This window comes from Salmo trutta, chromosome 12, assembly GCF_901001165.1.
Source record: "Salmo trutta chromosome 12, fSalTru1.1, whole genome shotgun sequence".
Taxonomy (NCBI): domain Eukaryota; kingdom Metazoa; phylum Chordata; class Actinopteri; order Salmoniformes; family Salmonidae; genus Salmo; species Salmo trutta.
The window spans coordinates 4,151,337-4,172,928 of record NC_042968.1 but is presented as its reverse complement, the minus strand read 5'-3'; the positions used below and the strand labels follow the sequence as shown (position 1 = coordinate 4,172,928).

The 21,592-nt window shown below is 39.0% G+C and overlaps 2 protein-coding genes across 6 annotated transcripts; both read right to left on the bottom strand.

Moving 5' to 3' along the window:
- Nucleotides 1-616: 616 nt before the first annotated feature.
- LOC115202820 (alpha-(1,3)-fucosyltransferase 9) lies at nt 617-12,920 on the bottom strand. 2 transcript variants are annotated; one of them, XM_029766865.1, is made up of 3 exons: nt 11,672-12,915; nt 6,480-6,681; nt 617-5,315 (listed from the first exon to the last, which is right to left on the bottom strand). In XM_029766865.1, the coding sequence occupies exon 3, from the start codon at nt 5,305-5,307 to the stop codon at nt 4,219-4,221; it is 1,089 nt and encodes a 362-aa protein (XP_029622725.1). In that variant the 5' UTR covers nt 5,308-5,315; nt 6,480-6,681; nt 11,672-12,915; the 3' UTR covers nt 617-4,218. The 2 variants fall into 2 exon arrangements, with proteins under 2 accessions (XP_029622725.1, XP_029622726.1); XM_029766866.1 differs by having other exon boundaries at nt 617-6,681; nt 11,672-12,920.
- A 330-nt stretch (nt 12,921-13,250) lies between these two features.
- manea (mannosidase, endo-alpha) lies at nt 13,251-20,001 on the bottom strand. 4 transcript variants are annotated; one of them, XM_029766863.1, is made up of 5 exons: nt 19,840-20,001; nt 16,787-17,429; nt 16,564-16,673; nt 14,511-14,587; nt 13,251-14,210 (listed from the first exon to the last, which is right to left on the bottom strand). In XM_029766863.1, the coding sequence occupies exons 2-5, from the start codon at nt 17,313-17,315 to the stop codon at nt 13,577-13,579; spliced, it is 1,350 nt and encodes a 449-aa protein (XP_029622723.1). In that variant the 5' UTR covers nt 17,316-17,429; nt 19,840-20,001; the 3' UTR covers nt 13,251-13,576. The 4 variants fall into 4 exon arrangements, with proteins under 4 accessions (XP_029622723.1, XP_029622722.1, XP_029622721.1 ...); XM_029766862.1 differs by lacking the exon at nt 19,840-20,001 and adding an exon at nt 18,938-19,031 and having other exon boundaries at nt 13,272-14,210; XM_029766861.1 differs by lacking the exon at nt 19,840-20,001 and adding an exon at nt 18,769-18,909 and having other exon boundaries at nt 13,272-14,210.
- Between the last annotated feature and the right edge of the window lie 1,591 nt (nt 20,002-21,592).

Here is a 21,592-nt window from a genome sequence, read left to right as displayed (position 1 = left end):
TAGGTCTTTAAGAGTTTATTCGGAAGATAACAGCTCTATAAACACTCTTTCGTGGTGCCCCGACTTTCTAGTTAATTACATTTACATGATTAGCTTAATCAGGTAATATTAATTACAGAGAAAGGATTTTATAGAATAGCATGTCATATCACTTAATCCGGCATAGCCAAAGACATGACACTAGCAAGATAGGTATTATTACCTACCTCAGCAAATTAATGAACTAGCTAGCTGTTGTTGTCGAAGCAGAGTTGGCCTACTCACCGGACACTACTCACTTTGTGCATTAATAGCTGGTGAGAATTAGTGTTAGCAATTTGTTATCAAAGCTTAGCTAGTCCATTAGTATCTAGCTAACTTAGTGTGAGTATAAATACAGTCCAACCAAGGTTAGCCTAGATATTACAGCTGCCCACAATATTAGCTACAGTAGGTAGACTGATTGACTTAGCTATGGTCTGTGCAGCTCTCCCTTGACTGGCGGCAGGCTATAATGCACCGCTGACACTGGTCTGATTCAGTATTTGGAACTAGGCTATGTCACGGCTGTATCAATCAATCACAGCCTGGAACAGTGGGAGAAAAAAATTCCAATCAATCAAGACTGTTGAACTGCTTTCTAAAATCTTTCTACATTATTTAATTAATGGTAGAGCTGCGGGATGTTTTTAAAAAGAAAGTTACAGAATTCCACTCGTCTACATGTCAGTGGACTAGTTTTGAGGATGGGACACATCATTACGAATGTCGGTCGTGTGCAGTAGATCTTCTGGGTGTCAACGAAAGTTGACGTTTCAACATGAAGAATCGTTTGGAAAGAAAATGACGGCCAATGTTCTGTGGTCAGAGGCTATAGGGCGGCTGCCCGCTGCACACGGACGATATGCTTCATGTTGTGTCCTTGTCCCTTACACCACCTTATTAAAATAACCTTTCAATTTCAAGTTATACACATAGACTAATAAAAAAAATGTTATATAACAAATATTTGTAATCATCCTCTTTACACTAATGGTCCCACTCACAGTAAATACAACAAAATGAAAACAACCTGAAAGCTTAGTATTTTCACCAGGTACAAACTAATCTTGCATAAAATATATTTTGAAAGTCTTACATACGTTTTGCTTTTAGATTCAACAGCAACTCTTTAGGTTACTTTCTTTGAAGGTTACATATATAACCGAATTTAGTTGGTTAAACAAAGGTTTTGAGTCAATCCGTATAGCGGAATATCCCCGGTATAGGGCGATTAAAATTTAAAGGCAATGTTCCCGTGTTTGCGGAGACTGCATTCATGGCAAACGCTGCATATGTTGGCTCAATCGGAAAATTGCCTTTAAATTTCAATCGCTCTATACCGCGGCTCCTCCGCAATACGGACTGAATCGAGCTTGAAACCACCACCTGCACCATTGCATTGGTACCTTTTCGGTGGCGCAGCTAGTTAAATGTGTTTCAAGAGGGTGAGCACGTGTGTTCGCGAGGCAGAGGTCCAAGGTTATGGTCTCGGTGTGTGCTGGAGCAGGTGGAAGTGGCACAGCTAGGCAAGCACAGGGATGTTCGTTACTGATACATAAAGCATTCACAACAACATAATAATACATTCATAACACATCCATGAAGGTGTAAGTAACATTTATAAAGGCCTTCATAGTGTATTCATTCATAAAGCATCTACAGTAGGAACACAGAGATACGAAAATGTCAGGAATGGAGGTAGTTCGGAACACTGAAATGTCCTTAACTTTTAAATTCAGCTTATCAAACATTTATTATTATTACCTTAATTAACATTGATTGCATGTTACATGTGTTTTCCAACCATATAGCGAGATACTATACATATCTGCTGTATATTTAGAACATGTAAGCAACAGTTATGTTTGATTTAAATAAAGGTTAAATAAAATAAAAAATAAATGTAGTCTACAGAAGTTATATTGCCCATTCAATTGACCGGTCAGTCTGTAACTCAGAGGTTCATATCTTTGAAGGTCATTGTGACAAGTCTTCATACAATCTATAGATTGTGTGAATCTATCTGGCTATACATTTTGGAAATTAATTTAAAAGTCAACTAAAAGTATCAATGATAACACAACATGCATAGTGATATACAAAATGGAAATAGTAAAAAAATAAACTGTATTTCAGAACCAATAAAGTAACGTAAGGGAATACATTTTTTTGTGTTCTGCCCAAAATCTGTTGGTTCATAGGACTTTTATTTTCACATTTGAACTATTCAATAACGTCACTAATGACAAATAATATTACAGTATGCTTATTGAATGCACTCTTAAGGTCTTCATGATGTTACTGATTTCATGGATGTGATAAGAATAGTTTATATATGCAGATAAGAATGCTTCATGTATTCAACCTTCAAAGAAAGTGTTCCTACACTGTATTTGAACTGCAGCTACAACATACCAGCATCATAATATTGTCGTAAACATGACATACTGACAGGTATTATTAACATAAGTTTGTCACTTACTCATCAAGGCTAAAATGGTTAGCTGTAGTGTAGGTAACCTGGCATTGTGTCATAAACAGAAGTGTAAAAAATAAAATAAAATGACACTCCTGATGTTTATTTTGGTGAATTATGACATAATTATGTAAGGTATCTGCAGTTACAGAAAAGTGATCATTACTCCGCTTTATATCCTAGCACCTAATCATATCCTAATTCCAATTGGCACATTCACGTCTTATGTCTCTACCGCTGCTGTGCATGATCCAGGTGGGTGTTACACATTGCAGGTGGATGAGGTCGGAGAGCTTTTACTGGAAATGTGAAGTGCTTAGACTTGAAGAAAGTGCTAAATGGTGCTAAACGTAATAGGCCAATATCATAGATTATAGAAAAAATGTAATGAAGAGTTGGTGGCTGGTAGGATAATGTTATGACAATATTATACTAATGAAATTATGAATATTTTACTTCATTAAGGTAGTGTTACCCTTTAGGAAAAACTGTCACGACATTTCTCATGGTTATGACACATTTATGTAGTCTTGACAGGTGTCAACAGCTAGAAATTGCAAGTGACATTAACTGTTGTCATAACACTTGTTATAACTATTTCAGAAATGTTTGTTATATTATGACTCTTATTATGTACAGTTCAAATAAAGTGTTACCGATTCAACCATCATGCTGAGAGCTGTTTAGATGCATTGTTCAGTGGAGAAAATGTAGACAAAATTAGCATTTACACAGCATGGAATGAAAACTGAGCTTGGGGCATTTTAAAGAACTGCAATGCATTTAACGTGATAATGCCCACTAGGAAACCACTATTAGCATAATAAGTTCACTATTCTCCCCTGACACACTTTGTCAGTATTTTTTTGTTATCTTTCCTTCTTTCTACAATGTGTTACTGTACATACATGATCAAAGATGAGTGTCCATTTGTTTTGCAAATGCAACCTTGCAAAAATAAATTGAGGGTGATTTCTCAAAAACACACACATGTACAATATACAGTAGATAACAAAACTGAACTACTTTTACATTTGAAGTTCAGTAAACACTGCATAGATGACTGTATCACAAATTTTAGATGGTATTTTATCATACAATGTCTCAATTCAATAAATAGCACATACATATTTTAATTTAAACAACTATTTCTTCAATTATTTATTGTATATATTTTTTTTATTATTATTTTATTTAACTTTCATTTCATCTCGGGAGCCCATTGAGACCTGTGACTCCTTTTCATTTGTGCCCTGAGGACAACAAATTTAACATGAACATTCCACAAAAAAAAAATACTGGTTACAATTACAAAAACTACTTTTTCAACACCACAATATTGTGTATACTGCCAGATGAAAGATGTGGCATGTCAGCTTGATTCCCACCTTATGGGGTGGGATACAGTTACAGTACATCATAAAAAAAACAGATAGCAGCAAATGTGGTCACGTTCAGAGATTAAATATAAAAGTGTTACTTTATAAAACAAATATTAAATGCATTGCAAATGACTACAACATAAATACAAATACATGATTGAATGAAAATACAATAGGCAAAGTAAGGCTGAGCAATCTGGCTGGTAACAAAATTAAAAAAAGGGAATGGCTAATTTGGGCCCCTGTAACCACTGAGAAAAACATGTTGAAGCATTGTCCATGACTGAAAATATTTTTCAAGCAATGCCTCCAACAGCAAAACAACAATTTCTTGGGCCTTCAAGGCGTTCCACCCCAATACCATTTATCGAGGTTATTGAATGCCTTGTACTCTTTGTGCCTTCTGAGATAATCACAAGCGACGCATGTGTGTTCGGCCCAGAAGTATGCCTTTTTCACCTTAAAGTGCCGTCGCCACTCAAAGTACCTGAGGTACATTTCCTCATTTTTGTCCAAGAGCAGGAGATAGTCAGCCAACTCTTTGGGAGAGGTGAAGTCATCCACATGGATAAAAGCATCCCCCTGGACAAAGTTCTCATAGTTCTGTCTTGGCGGGCCTAAAACCACAGGCACCGTCCCTACAGAGAGTGGGTTATACAGTTTCTCTGTGATGTAGTCTTTGTGAATTGAGTTCTCAAACGCCAAGTAGAATTTACAACTGGCGATGGTAGGAAAGTAGTCTTGATCCGCAATGTACTCCCCAAAGGCTTGTCCGTAAGCGCGAACCTCAATGTGTTTGTATAGCTCGTTGTAGTACTTCACTCGCACATGATCCGGGTTCCAGTTGCTGACAATCCAGCAGATCAATTTGCTTTTGCTCGGAGGCACAAAATCCTCGTCCCCTTGGGCCGTCACGATCGACCCATAAGGCACTTCGATATCAGCATCCTGGCGATAGTTCAGAGTTAAATTGAACAGGTTTTCGATACCGGGCAGCTGAGAGGAGTGAGACGGTGACTCTAGATTCATCCATATCCACTTTTGGAAGGAGGGACGCTGAAGGGGGGGCAGGTTGGAGAGATCAGTACAGATATCCCTGTGATGTATGACGACCCCATCTGACTTATTATATAGGTTCCGATCTGCTGTGATGAAACAGCCTTCAATGTTGAACAGAGAGCTGCAGACACCCAGGTCATAGGTCTGTCCAAAGGGCCAGAGCCAGACGAGTACAGTGGTCAGGTTTTTGTCACTCTTGGCGGAGAAGAGGTTTTTAACTCGGATAGTGGATGCTGTTGACTCTACAGGACCTGATAGCCAGCTAGTGGACGGTTTAAAGTACATCAAAAACAGAGTCACAAAACAGCCCAGTAGGAAGGTGCCAAGTAGAAGGGGTCGTAGAATTCTGTGGAAAGGTGCAGATGGCATACTCTGTCCTATAAAGATACGTTAAAAAAAAAAACACAAAAAAACAAACTCAATAAATCTGTGAACTCCTTATTTAATCAGAATTACTCTTTCCAGTGAATAAGAGGAAGAGAGGCATGATGACAAAAGTTTGAGATTGTTTGTAAGTGTCTGTCCTTGCCTTATACAGTATGAGAGGGCCAACAACGTTAAATAATGGCTTTTACGTTCTCTTGTCACGGTCAATGAACTGTTTGGCAAACATTTTTGTTGTGGCTCGTGCAGTGTGAGAAGTGTGTTGAGGCGATTTGTGAACGGGCACACTAGATTAGCTTGCCCGGATTGCAGAGTAGGCAGAGATTCAACTAGGGACCGATAGAATGGCTCCAAATGTGAATCTTCGCTGGGCAAGGTAAATCAAGTGTGCCTTTCGACAACCTGCAATAACCAATGGATATAAACAAACTATGGTGCAAAAGGTACAGGGCCTATGAAAAAAATAATAATAAAAAGTCTGCTCTGCTGTGAACCGAGTACGGTGATGATTTATAATATCTTCTCAAATGATTGTGAGGAGCAGCTGTCTTACATACCTCAAGTCCAAACTTCTCTGTCAAAGTGGAGAGACCACGTCCACAAATACTACTAACTGCCCTCTTTCTTAACTTGCACTTTCTTAACTTGCACCATGTCGTGCAGCGTGGTTTGAATAAAGACAGCAAGACGTGGAAGCTTTTTAAAGTACAGTGCTTCCCACTGGGCAAAAATTGGTTGCATTAATGTTGTTTCCACGCCACTTCATCAAAAAAATTGAATCTGATGATGTTGAATCAACATGAAAAACTGATTGGATTTACAAAAAGTAATCAATGTAGGGGAATTTTGTCTTTTTCACCCAACTTTTAACCTAAATCCAATGACATGGTGAAATGTTTGGTTGATTTCACATTGAATTCACATTAGTTGACATCTCAACCAAATGTTAATCAACATTAGACATTGAACTGACATCTGTGCCCAATGGGTTGGGCTAGTTTGCGATTGGTAAAAAAACATTGTCTCTCCCTGGAAGTCTTATAATTCACATTTGTACTGAGAATTACATATCTAAAAGGTAATGTAACATTGAATCTGCATTATATCATTTTACTATTAGTTCAAAATTATCAAAGAAAAAAATAACTATTCCACACCTGGTAGATTTGACTTTGTGCTGAAATCCAGGCAAGGAAAAAAGTCATGGAATTCTGAAGGGGCAGGTTCTACATTGGCTCAGTAGTAGTGTTTGAAGTAGTGTTTGAATGAGGTGTTGCTGCACACAGTTGGAATAAGGTCCTTAGTCATCTAGTGATTTTGGTCTGATGTTGAGTTCCCAGGTCATCTCATTGATGTATCCTTAAGAAAAATAGAACAAGTGAGGTTACAATAGTTGTCAAAAGGGAGTATCCGAAAGGCACCCTAACTGTTTCAGTTGTAACCATGTTTTGAGGCTATACAGTGTTTGTTTACAATCACATTGTTTACAAACAGAGTAAAACAAGCTTATATTTTAGGTTCTGATGAGGTATGAGAGTTGAACTAAGCTGATGAGGCATGTATACATTATATATTCTTCAAGAATTAATGGATAGATCATTCATTTATAAGTACAAAATGGATGTAGCAACTAAGTATCCTAGCTTTAAAGGGGCAATGTGTGTTGCTACAAATACAAGCTTGTTTTTGTAGCAATCACAGATTGCCCATTTAAAGTGCAAATATTTAATTGCTACATCCATTTTTGACTTGTAAATTAATTATATATATATTCATTGATTCTTAAAGAATATTTAACTTATATATGCCTCATCAGCTTAGTTCAACTGTCATACCCCATCAGAACCTAAAATATAAGCTTGTTTACACCAATGTAGGAAAACAATGTCAATGTAAAAAAAACGCTGTAAAGCCTCAAAACATGGTTAAAACTGAAACAGTTTCAGTGCCTTCAGAAAATATTCAGACCCCTTGACTTTTTCCACATTTTGTTAGGTTACAGCCTTATTCTAAAATATATTAAATTGTTATTTTCCCCTCATCAATCTAAGCACAATGCCCCATAATGAAAAGCAAAAACTGTTTTTACTCAGTACTTTGTTGAAGAACCTTTGGCAGCGATTACAGCCTTGAATCTTCTTCGCACAACTGTATTTGGGGAGTTTCTCCCATTCTTATCTGCAGATCCTCTCAAGCTCTGTCAGGTTAGATGGGTAGCGTTCCTGCACATCAATTGTCAGGTCTCTCCAGAGATGTTCGATCGGGTTCAAGTCCGGGCTCTGGCTCGGCCCCTCAAGGACATTCAGAGACTTGTCCCGAAGCCACTCCTGTGTTGTCTTGGCTGTGTGCTTAGGGTTGTTGTCCTGTTGGAAGGTTAACCTTCACCCCAGTAGGTCCTGAGTGCCCAGGTCCTGAGTGCTCTGGAGCAGGTTTTCATCAAGGAACTCTGAATTTTCCTCCATTCATCTTTGCCTCGATCCTGACTAGTCTCCCAGTCCCTGCCACTGAAAGACATCCCCACAGCATGATGCTGCCACCACCATGCTTCACCATAGGGATGGTGCCAGGTTTCCTCCAGACGTGACATTTGGCAGTTCAATCTTGGTTTCATCAGACCAGAGAGTCATGTTTCTCATGGTCTGAGAGTCTTTAGGTGCCTTTTGGCAAACTCCAAGCGGGCTGTCATGTGCCTTTTACTAAGGAGTGGCTTCCGTTTGGCCACACTACTACACTGCTCAAAAAAATAAAGGGAACACTTAAACAACACAATGTAACTCCAAGTCAATCACACTTCTGTGAAATCAAACTGTCCACTTAGGAAGCAACAGTGATTGACAATAAATTTCACATGCTGTTGTGCAAATGGAATAGACAACAGGTGGAAATTATAGGCAATTAGGAAGACACCCCCAATAAAGGAGTGGTTCTGCAGGTGGGGACCACAGACCACTTCTCAGTTCCTATGCTTCCTGGCTGATGTTTTGGTCACTTTTGAATGCTGGCGGTGCTTTCACTCTAGTGGTAGCATGAGACGGAGTCTACAACCCACACAAGTGGCTCAGGTAGTGCAGCTCATCCAGGATGGCACATCAATGCGAGCTGTGGCAAGAAGGTTTGCTGTGTCTGTCAGCGTAGTGTCCAGAGCATGGAGGCGCTACCAGGAGACAGGCCAGTACATCAGGAGATGTGGAGGAGGCCGTAGGAGGGCAACAACCCAGCAGCAGGACCGCTACCTCCACCTTTGTGCAAGGAGGAGCAGGAGAAGCACTGCTAGAGCCCTGCAAAATGACCTCCGGCAGGCCACAAATCTGCATGTGTCTGCTCAAACGGTCAGAAACAGACTCCATGAGGGTGGTATGAGGGCCCGACATCCACAGGTGGGGGTTGTGCTTACAGCCCAACACCGTGCAGGACATTTGGCATTTGCCAGAGAACACCAAGATTGGCAAATTCGCCACTGGCGCCCTGTGCTCTTCACAGATGAAAGCAGGTTCACACTGAGCACGTGACAGACGTGACAGAGTCTGGAGACGCCGTGGAGAACGTTCTGCTGCCTGCAACATCCTCCAGCATGACCGGTTTGGCGGTGGGTCAGTCATGGTGTGGGGTGGCACTTCTTTGGGGGTCCGCACAGCCCTCCATGTGCTCACCAGAGGTAGCCTGACTGCCATTAGGTACCGAGATGAGATCCTCAGACCCCTTGTGAGACCATATGCTGGTGCGGTTGGCCCTGGGTTCCTCCTAATGCAAGACAATGCTAGACCTCATGTGGCTGGAGTGTGTCAGCAGTTCCTGCAAGAGGAAGGCATTGATGCTATGGACTGGCCCGCCCGTTCCCCAGACCTGAATCCAATTGAGCACACCTGGGACATCATGTCTCGCTCCATCCACCAATGCCACGTTGCACCACAGACTGTCCAGGAGTTGGCAGATGCTTTAGTCCAGGTCTGGGAGGAGATCCCTCAGGAGACCATCCGCCACCTCATCAGGAGCATGCGCAGGCGTTGTAGGGAGGTCATACAGGCACGTGGAGGCCACACACACTACTGAGCCTCATTTTGACTTGTTTTAAGGACATTACATCAAAGTTGGATCAGCCTGTAGTGTGGTTTTCCACTTTAATTTTGAGTGTGACTCCAAATCCAGACCTCCATGGGTTGATAAATTGGATTTTCATTGATTATTTTTGTGTGATTTTGTTGTCAGCACATTCAACTATGTAAAGAAAAAAGTATTTAATAAGATTATTTCTTTCATTCAGATCTAGGATGTGTTGTTTTAGTGTTCCCTTTATTTTTTTGAGCAGTATAGAAAGGCCTGATTGGTGGAGTGTTGCTGACGGCCCTTGCAGAGCAAGGGGAACAAATACTTCAAGGTCTCAGAGCGAGTGACGTCACCGATTGAAACGCTATTAGCGCGCACCACCGCTAACTAGCTAGCCATTTCACATCGGTTACACTATTTCACATCGGTTACACTTTGTCATTATGGGGTATTGTGTATAGATTGCTGAATATTTTTTTTTATTCAATCCATTTTAGAATAAGGCTGTAACATAACAAAATGTGGAACAAGTAAATGGGTTTTCATCAAAACAGAGGCGGGGTATCTGCTTTGTTAAGGATTCTAGCTTTAAAAAGACAATATCAACAAATCAGGGTAGACTTGCACCACTGGAATAACTTGGTGATACTACTTTACATGTTTGACTGGCCTGATACTGAACTTGATTCATCTCAGTGTTAACCTATTGAGTTAAAGCCTAGGCCCTAGGTATACGTTCTGGGAGCTAACACAATTCTTCAGGTCTTAGGCAAGAATGCTCATCACACATGCATATTGGTAGTTCAATTAAGCACCTACTCCTCCACTACACATTAATTGAATCACTGTCAGAAAAATACAGTATTCAAATATCCATGTGACATGTCATACACATCAACAGCATGCATATGAGAATGCTGCCATCTTAAGGCTGAGTGAACACATAATGTTCCAAGCTCTTGTAAATTGAACACACACCTGTGACCTGCATGTTGCATAAGAAAATAAATAAGCAAATCAAATAATGCCTGTGTAGAATTAGACTACTCTTTTCATGTATTCCATATTTTCTTGAAACAGTTATAAAGAAATGATTCTAGTTAAACCAGTAACTTTCCAATTTCCAGAGTCTTTATGGCAGCACTTTATTTTTCTATACAGATAGGCATTTGTGACTGAGCAGTGGTTAAGAGAGCTATGTTCATCAGCCACTAATGGACTAGGGTAGACAAATGCACCTCCTTTTAAAGGCTTACAGTATCAATGCATTTTCATGTACACCAAATCCTCTTACATGACAGGAATCCACTTTCTGTAAGTATTAGAGTGATACGTTGTGCTTAAAAGGTTGAAATGTATTATGTTGAATTTAAGGGGAAGCTATAGCATGCAAAATAGGACTGAATTCCAATGATAATGATGAAGGTTGAATGGAAGCAGACAAACTGTGAGGGTGAGACTTTTAGAATAATAGTTCTTCATTCACAGCTGGCATTGTTAGGTCTCCATGGTGATCAAAACTAAAGTCAAATAAATCAATTATATAGATAAATTGCTAAGGCTCATTGCGCTTATTTTCATTTGGTAAATGTATAAGTTTATGCAGGGATCAAATTGTTTTTTCAAACTGGTATGACAACTGGGGGGTGGGGTGCAATGGTCTTGTGTAGGCTATTGGCTTCATCCGAGGGCGGAATAAAACAGGTCCATTTGCAGACTGGCTATTATAATACTTTTCCTGTATTTCTCGTTTGGTTCGGCTACACTGGCGAAAGGTTGAAACGAGCAGTATCCAAAGTAAGAATTAATTTTTAGCCGGTGCAACTGAAGGTCATTTAAAAACTAGTTGTAGCCTAAACACACTTGCAATGAGTGTCATTCCTCATTAAGCAGCATTGTAGTTGGTGTGTTTAAAATAAAATCTATTGGTCAAAAATGTCGCCTTATATTATTGTAGCCCTATTCCCTCTGGTTAACAAACGCCCTTTTACGCACCAACAGAGCTTCAAATCATGTGGGCCATATATAAGCATCTTTGAGAACACTGACAGGCGTGTAAACATAGGCTACTCCTTATCGTCATTCATAGGGGGCAAATCATCGAAGACAAATGCCTATAACGTCAATGACCTTAATACAAATGTGTATTTTTCTTAATGCAAAAATTGTGACTTGAATGATGAGATATACGCATTTCCTTCAGATTCTTCTTGATGTTTTATTTATAATTAGCTAGCACAGCTTGGCTTGCGAAACGAGGTACCACTGCTTTGACACGGTGCGGAGAAAAATCAATTTTACTCACCATCTCGACAAGCGTGTATTAAAATATGCATATCTTCCCATTGCTTTTCCGGGTCGTTCCCTCATACATACAGTCCTACATGCCGAAAACGTTAAGGATGCAAATAAATATTTGCGCTGATGGCAATATTTGCAGGAATTGGCCAGGATTCATAGGAGCCGAAACCCATATCGTTTCCGCGAACTAGCAATGTAGGGAGGCTATATAAAATCACCCTCGCATGCGACCTAACTGAGAAGGTTACCAGAATTCGAAAATGACTGTTATTCTCAATTCACTAAATTTGAGCAAATGCATCGTTTCGTTAAATATAAGGACGCCATGTAAGGCATGTGATGCGATGTGGAATAATTCCTCACTGGCTGCCCATGCGCTACCTTGCCCCTATTTACCGACAATGCAGATATAGGCTGAAAGTGTATTCGTGAAACCGAATGTAGGTAGCCTAGCAGAGATTCTATCAGTTGGGCATGCGTTCAAAAAATGCATTATTGAATAAATGTAATGTGTATCGTACGTTCCCCATCTTTCAATTAGGAATGCATGTGCAATATTGACGCTGCTCATACAATTATTTGTTCGCAGGTGACGTGGTTTTCCAAGTAAATGATTAAAATGACATGTAGCCTATAACATAGGCATAACCTATATGTAAACCCATACTCATTAAATTGACAAGATTCGTGATCAATTAAAGTTTACTTGATAGCCTATTTGAATAATCCCCTATCTAAATTGCTCGGAGATACAGTAGCCTACAATGCGCATTACAAGAGACAATGTTGAGGCTGATTCGTAGGACGCAACCCAGGTTGGTAATTTTAATATGACAATGTTTGCCCCTTTTGTTAACTGTCCTGTATTTAAAGAAATAAGGAAGGATGACCCTGAAATAACAAGAGTAGCCTAAATGTACTCAATGTTTATTTTAATTAAGGATGTATATATTCGTGCATTATGGTTTACAATTAACAGAAACTTAAACTGCTTAGTCATTGGTATGTACAGTGCCTTCAGAAAGTATTCAACACCCCTTGATATTTTCCACATTTTGTTGTGTTACAGCCTGAATATAAAATTGATTATATAGATATGTTGTCATCACTGGCCTACAAAAAAACCCATAATGTCAAAGTGTAATTATGTTTGACATTTTTACAAATTAATTAAGTTGAAATGTCTTGAGTGAATAAGTAAGTATTCAACCCCTTTGTTATGGCAAGCCTAAATAAGTTCAGGAGTAAAAATGTGCTTAACAAATCACCTAATAAGTTGCATGGACTCACTCTGTGTGCAATAATAGTGTTCAACATAATTTTTTGAATGACTACCTCATCTCTGTACCCCACACATACCATTATCTCTAAGGTCCCTCAGACAAGCAGTGAATTTCAAATACAGATTCAACAACAAAGACCAGGGAGGTTATACAATGCCTCTCAAAAGGCACCTATTGGTAGATGGGTAAGAATAAAAAAAGCAGACAGTATATACAGTAGTGCAATGAAGTAGGAACTGTCACATTGTGGTGTTTTGTACAGATCCAGGTTAAGAATTTCCTAGACAAAAGGCATATTCAATTCAGACCCTCCATTAAAAGTGCTTTTTAGCCCAGGAAGGGGTTTAATCTGGGTAGCCCCTACCTATAACTGCCCAAATATAACAGTTATACATTAAAGTACAAATCATAATAATCATATAACGCAGGACAAATACCACACAATTCAATACACAATACAAGGCTGCCCTTTCATTAGTTAATCTGTAAAACCATGATAATGTTACCATACAGGATAAAAAGTCAATATAGGTTTCTGTCACATGCACTATTGCTGTCAAATTCTATAATCTATATTGTGTAAGACAATTTCTGGTCAGATTTAATGTTAGGCCCTTACTTTTGTATTATTCTAGCCATCTCTTCCTTTCATTGCTAAATATTGCTGCCCATTTGCGAGTTACCTCTAAATAGACAACAGGCTTGTGTGGTAAGTAGTCTAGATACACAGTCTGGCTTGTTTTTGGAATTGCCATCTCAATCTGGGTTCCCTCATGCCATTCATTAAATGATGTTATAGATATAATATCAGCACCTGCTTCTAGGGCTGCACTCAGGGCCATTTCATAGTACTTCCCGTTAATGCGGTTGCGTGTATTCTGGAAATTCCAAGGCCTAATACTGGTGTCAATATAACCTGGCCCCACACTCGGAATGAACAACAGGTTGTTGTCTTCACAGAATGTTTTAATGGACTCCCAATTGCGTTGAGTGGAGCCATAGGAAAACCCATTAGTGGCAAAGTAAGTGTAGACTCCGTCGAAACCTGCCGTGACGATATCCCTCTTGTGTTTCTCTTCAACAAGAAGGGCTATGAAGATACCATCATAGTGAGTATCTCTAATGCTACTGCTTTTGGTGTGTTTAAGGAGTTTTGCCCACTGTTCTGAGTTGAGTAGATAGGAATCGTAGACGTAGAATAGAGGAAGAAACTTGCCAGTGTTTGTTCTATGCCTGTAGAATGCAGGGTGCTCACCATATCTTCAGATAGAATGACAGGATTACAAATTAAGTACCATTTTACAAACAGGGTCTACTTACAAAGATTAAGAAATAGACATGATCTGATTGAGTTAGGCATTGAGCTGTTCAATCATATACAAATCCATAAAGCTGAGGTAATATTTTAAACATTGCCAATATAAGGTATTATTGAACAAATAAATGAGTTAAGCTAGGGTAAAAACTTATGTTGAATAGTAATACAAGTGGAACTCTATTGATATTGACAAGACTAAAGGCCAATCAGAAATATAAAATAAGGAATGATGTAATACTTACTTCTCTATGATGTACTTCACATTGTTAAACATACTTATTTCATCTCTTCCTTTGTATGGTTCAATGTGAAAAGCAACCTGTGTAGTAAACACAAATCAACAGTAATATGGAAAAAAGAGGCAATGGATTTGAGAACAGAAAAATTACTTTATTTTTATGTTTGTCAAAGAACACATGTACATTGGGGTCCAAAAGTATTCACACCATTGATAAAGATGAGCAAAATGAATGTATTAAATAAATGATTGACACCCGTTTTCAATACCTCACCTAGCGAGGATAACGGCACTGAGCCTTTTTCTAAAACATTTTAGGAGTTAGAAAACACATGGGGGGGGATCTTAGACCATTCCTCACAGAATCCTTCCAGATCCTTGATATCCTTTGTCTGCGCTTATGGACTGCCCTCTTCAATTCAAACCACAGGTTTTCAATGGGGTTCAAGTCCAGAGACAGATGGCCATTGCAAAGTGTTGATTTTGTGGCCAATTAACCATTTCTTTGATGTGTGCATGGGGTTATTGTCTTGCTGGAAGATCCACTTGCGGCCAAGTTTCAGCCCCCTGGCAGAGGCAACCAGGTTTTTGACTAAAATATCCTGGTACTGGGTAAAGTTCATGATTCCTCTAACAAGGGCCCCAGAACCAATGGAAGCAAAATAGCCCCATTTATTTTTATTTTGACGGGGAAGACATATTGAGACCTGGGTCTATTTTTCCAAATGCGCCCTGTATAATACAATATAAAATACACATTATAAGCAAAATATATATTAAAATACAAAAGCACAGTCATCCTAAGCACAAATAAAACATCACAAATCACTCAGAAAAAGTTACATTCCTACACAAATAAATCGGCAATCAATACTTTAAATTGCCCAAACGGCACCAGAACATCAAGATTAAATGTATTTCGAATTTTGTTCCAGCAATACAGTGCATTAAAACTAAAAGTTTATTGAACTAGCTCGGTGGAGACCCTAGGAACCAAGTGTTAACCAATCTTGTGACCAGGTTAGTCAACTCAGGTGATCCACCACCAAGCAAAATAGCCCCATAACATCAAAGATCCACCACCATATTTTAAAGTAGGTATTGGGTTATTTTCTCCTCATGCATTCTCATTTCGACATCAAAGAGTTGTATTTTCTTGTCATCCAACAAATGTAAACACCTGGAGTTTGCTAAACTGCATTGGCATTTGCCACTTGGATTGGAACCGGGGCTGTGGTCAGATGACATGAAAATAGAGCTCGTCGGGCACACACACCAGTGGTGGGTTTGGCATCGAAATGAGAAATCATGAGCAGAAAATAACTCCATAGCTACTGTAAAATTAGGTGGTGGATCTTTGATGTTATGGGGATATTTTGCTTCCACTGGTCCTGTGGCTCTTGTTAAAGTCAACGGCATCATTGCAGCAACTTTTCCTGGACCCCATAATAAATACAAATACAAACGTCACCCAGTATCAGGATATTTTTCACAAAAACCTGGTTGCTGAAACTGGCCACAGGTGGATCCTCCAGCAAGACAATGACCCCAAGCACACAAAGAAATTCACAAAGAAATTGTTAATTGGCCTCAAAATCAACATTTTGCAATGGCCATCACAGTTTCCGAACTTGAACTCCATTGTAAACCTGTGGTTTGAATTGAAGAGGGCAGTCCATAAGCGACGAAAGATATCCAGGATCTGGAAGGATTCTGTATGGAGGAATGGTCTAAGATCCCACTCAATGTGTTCTCCAACTCATAAAACATTTTCTAAATAGGCTCAGTGCCATTATCCTCGCAAGGTGCGATATTGAAAGGTACTGAAAACAGGGGTGTCAATAATTTTGACCCCTATTTCCTCTAATTGCTTTCCTTAAGCAATTGTATTAGTACAAAAAAGAATGTCCCCATTTCTTTGAGCATAGAATATAGCTCAGTATTTTAATTATTTATTTTGTTCAGTCATTGTTGCTCATCTTTTTAAAGGTGACAAAAACTTCGAACCCCATTGTATATGAGCCATGCTTGCTCTTTTCATTGATTGTCATACACACCTTTACATGATATGCATGTGCCACCTCCAGTATCAAAGGCACAATGTCATCTGTTGGCTCACCGTTTTCATCCTTCATGCCAGGTGGATACCAGGAAACAGCAAGAACACCTAGAAATGCACAGACTGAGTTATTCAACTGATGATGAATGACATGGCAGACTTGGGTCTTACCGTAGCAGAAAAATACTAAATTAAATGTATTACCAACATCAAAGCCTTACCAATAGCTCCTGCTCGCAGTTGCTTCATGTGAGCTTCAATAACAGAAGGGTCCCTGGAACTATAAGCTCCTAAAGCAGGATAGAAGTTGGCCCCAATGTCATCTGGTGGGCTGTGTCTCCCTCTTGGGTATCCTGCTGCCACCTTTGAATCCCAGTGTGGCAGAAGAGGGTGGTCCCAATGAATGTACTTTCCATCAAACTGTGTGTTGCCATACCATGTGTAGTAAAAGGCATGAATATTGTAGTTTGGAGCAGGGAATTGCCTGAGGGCAGCCTCTACGTTCTTGACCCTCTCAGGGTCAATGTCATTCATTTTGGTCAGTGCTTCAGCGACGACACTGTCAATATTACTAAGCATTTGAATGTCATTTTTTCCAGGTCCTTTGATATTAGGGAACAATTCGAGACCAAAGATGCTTCCAAATGGAGAATATTCTGGTGTAAAGGACTTTAAAACAACTGTTACTATGAATATGAGCAACACCAAACAAATAAATGTGGAGAAAGATTTTCGTCTAAACCTTGCCATTCTTCAGTTAATGCTTGTTGTGATCCACTGTCCATTCTTGGGAGAACTGTTGACGTTAGAGGTTTTTGGGCTTATTGTTGTCAATGAAACTTGGCTGCTCCATGTTGGTTCATTCTACAAATTGAAATGCAAAAAAAAAAAAAACAGGTTGACTAGTTATCCATTCATGATAGGGCAGGAATAGCCTACTGACAACTGAAATGCAAGTGACAGAATAGAGACAGTGTTCCCCCAAAAAGAGCGAGGATAATTTCTAAAATGAAGCAGTTTATTTTTGACTAACAGAAAATGAATGGCGGCGGACAATGGTACGCTAACCCAATGTTAACTTTTATGCCTTTCCCTAACCCTTACTGAAACTATACCTTTCATTAATTCTGACCCCTATGCCTACACTTTCTGCAGGTTAAATATCCACTTCCTTATTATTATTATTATTATTATTATTATTATTATCTAGAGTGTCTACATTAGCAGGCCTATCATGCATTAATGCTACAATTAAATAAAAACAACAAAACAGGTCCCCGCCACTTGTATTGGTGTACAGCTGAGGTATATTGCTAGGGAAATGTAACAGACATGTAATGGAGGTAAGGGATGTGACTTTCTTATACAATTGTCCATGTAATTTTTTATTAAGTAAATGTTGCTTTTCAGTTTTAGTGTGAGAAAGAATCAATAGTCAAATTCAACCCCACTAAAATGTACCAACAGTGCTCTCCAGATCCAAGGACTGACTGTCCATGAGATCCAAAAGTTAACCATATTTACATTTTGCAGATGCTCTTATCCAGAGAGATAAGGATTACGTGCCTTTCTCAAGGGCACATCGACACAAGCAGAATTTATTTTCCAGAGAGATTTACAGGAACAATTAGGATTAAATGCCTTGCTCAAGGGCACAGGGAGATTGCGCAACTGGTCTGCTTGTGGATTCGAACCAGCGACCTTTCGGTTACTGGCCCAAAGCTCTCAACCGCTAGGCTACCTGCCGACCCGTTTAATTACATTCGTGTTGCTTGTAAACAAGGAATAAATAAAATCGTATATTTTGGGTTATGATGAAGACAGAAAGTTGTACTAAAATCGTGAGACATACTTGTATTCTTCAAGAAGCAATGGGTAGCCTAAATATCAAGAATTGAAAGAACATTGCAGCTTCCCAATTCCCAGACACTACGTGCAATGTGCTAACAGTTTAGTTTGTTATTGTATGTGTAGTGATATGCCAGGAAGGCAATATTGCAATGTGAAAGTATTTTGTTATGATTAACGTTTAATAGTTACATTGTTACAACAACCAACATTTCAGTGCGCTATGCGGAAATCCTATATTGAAATTATACTACCGTGTGTCATTAGAAGAGGCAGATTACGCATTTGCCATAAAGTCGAAATGAAGCTATATTGTTGCAAAATACGACAATTCAACAATCAAGGTTAACATTACCACCATTCATTTGCTTGTTGTTGTTCTCTCCGGACATTGCTGCATTGAACTTTAGACTGGGCAGGACAGCAGAAATCCGAATGAGCTACATAATGTATTATCTATTTTGTCTGAAGCACACTAAAATGTTGGTTTCACTGAATTAGACATTAGGTCACAGGGTACCTACCTACGCTATACGCAAGACGCAAGACAATCTACTTGTGAATTGACGCTATGCATTGTTCCGGTTCAAGGTTTGTCATAGCCTGCCTTTAACATTGTGTTGGTGACATGTGACGGGTTTTACGTGCTGCGTAGGTAGACGGCGTATAGATCTACAAGTTATCTTACCTAATACCATAGCACTCTATGATCCATCTATGCTTTTGAAGATTTGTGAGTCTGCGCTGCGCTCAAGCTAACAAAATTGAACAAGCAAATGAAGAACAGCAGTCACGGGTGCATTCCCAAAGCATGTCGCCCTCAATCTTTTAAGAAGACGTATTGCATTAAACCAGCCAGCAAAATATTAGTTATAAATAATGATTTTCTTGTGCATAGTGTATGTAAATTGTTTGCTTCCATGAGCAAACGTTTTTCTCTGTGATGCCACTGATCAACCCTCCACATTACGCAAAAAGGACACCATCTTTGTGGCGTCATAAAGGAAAGACAATATTTTCGATCCTCTCATAAGACCACCCCATTTTGCCAGCTAAAGCCAGTGGTGAGTAAAATCATTGATACATTCTAATGTACTTCACCCATGTATTTGGACTAGGGACATATGTAACTAATTATTGAAATACTGAATTATCAAGAGTCAGATGCATTAATCCACCTAGCCCCAACTGTGAATCCGATTCCATGGTGAATACAGTTTTGACTCTGGTGCAATTTTCCCAAGTAGCCTACATTGTCAATTTTCCCAAATCAGCATTAAAATCTCAACCGATCATAGAAAATGGCTTAATATATGTTAGATTGACTTACTAGGCCGACAACAAACACATTCACCAACTCGTTCACTGAACCAAATCACTCTTTCAATTAGAACACATTTTCTTCTTTTAACAATGCAATACTCACATGATTTTGTTGCCTTTTGCTAAAATACATTTATGGCGGAATCCAACTACTGAATCAAAATTGTATAGTGCCTTCCATTGAGTAAAATGACGTTGACAATACTCATTTTCCGGATGTTGAAATCCACTCATTTTCGGTTTTGAATGAAAGTTGGAAATAAGTATTTTGCTGACATTGAAGTCACGTTTTCTGTTCTATACTGAACAAAAATATAAACACAACAATTAAAATTATTTTAATTAGTTACAGTTCATATAAGGAATTGTCAATTGAAATAAATAAATTTGGCCCTAATCTATAGATTTCACATGATTGGGAATACATTATGCATCTGTTGGTCACAGATACCTTTTTTTAAAAAGTAGGGTTGTAGATCAGAAAGCCAGTCATTATCTGGTGTGACCACCATTTGTCTAATGCAGCGCAACACATCTCCAGGCTGTTGATTGTGGCCTGTGGAATGTTGTCCCACTCTTCAATGGCTGTGTGAAGTTGCTGGATAATGGCGGGAACTGGAAAACACTGTCGTACCAATCGGTCCAGAGCATCCCAAACATGCTCAATGGTGATATATCTGGTGAGTATACAGGCATGGAATACAGTGCCTTCAGAAGTATTCATGGAAGAACTGGAACATTTTCTGCTTCCAGGAATTTTGTACAGATCCTTGCGACATGAGGCTGTGCATTATCATGCTGAAACATGATGAGATGGCGGCGGATGAATGGACCTCATGATCTCGTCACGGTATCTATGTGCATTCAAATTGCCTTCGATAAAATGCAATTGTGTTCATTGTCCATAGCTTATTCCTGCCCATACCATAACCCAACCACCAGCATGGGGCACTGTGTTCACAATGTTGACAAACTGCTCGCCATACACATGGTCTACAGTTGTGAGACCGGTTGGATGTACTGCCAAATTCTCTAAAATTACGTTGGAGGTGACTTATGGTAGAGAAATGTACATTACATTCTCTGGCAACAGCTTTGGTGGACATTCCTGCAGTCAGCATGCCAATTATATGCTCCATCAAAACTTCAGACATCTGTGGCATTGTGTTGTGTGACAAAACTGTACATTTTAGAGTGGCCTTTTATCATTACAAGGTGCACCTGTGTAATGATCATGCTGTTTAATCAGCATATTGATATGCCACACCTGTCAGGTGGATGAATTATCTTGGCAAAGGAGAAATGCTCACTAACAGATTTAAATTTGAAAACAATTTTGTATCCAAAATTTGAGAGAAATAAGCATTTTGTGCTTATGGAAAAAATCTGGGATCTTTTGTTTCAGCTCATGAAACCAAGACTTTAAATGTTGAATTTATATTTTTGTTCAGTATTTATAAAATCGACTCTTAGTTTATCAAAGACCTTTTCAAATCTGCTATGAATACCAAGCCTGCCTTCTTAGATGTTTCACGTTGTTCTATTCTAGTAGTTGTCGTATTTTGACAATGTATCGTCCATGTAAAAAACCTGTCCGATCAGGATGAACAATACATTGAAAACCCTTTTTTAATTCTTAGTGCTTTACATTTCGCTGGTATTTTTGCATCACAACATTAAAGTGTGAGATGCCTCCAGTTTTTTTTAGATGGACTGGATCTTCATATTTGCCATAGGTGTCTTGTTTTAATAATAGTTAAATCAGACCTTCTTGCTGAGTACCTGAGACTACCATTTCAATAGGAGTAGTTAAAACAAACTAATAATGCAGAAAGGGAGGAGAGTAGGGTCAAAGA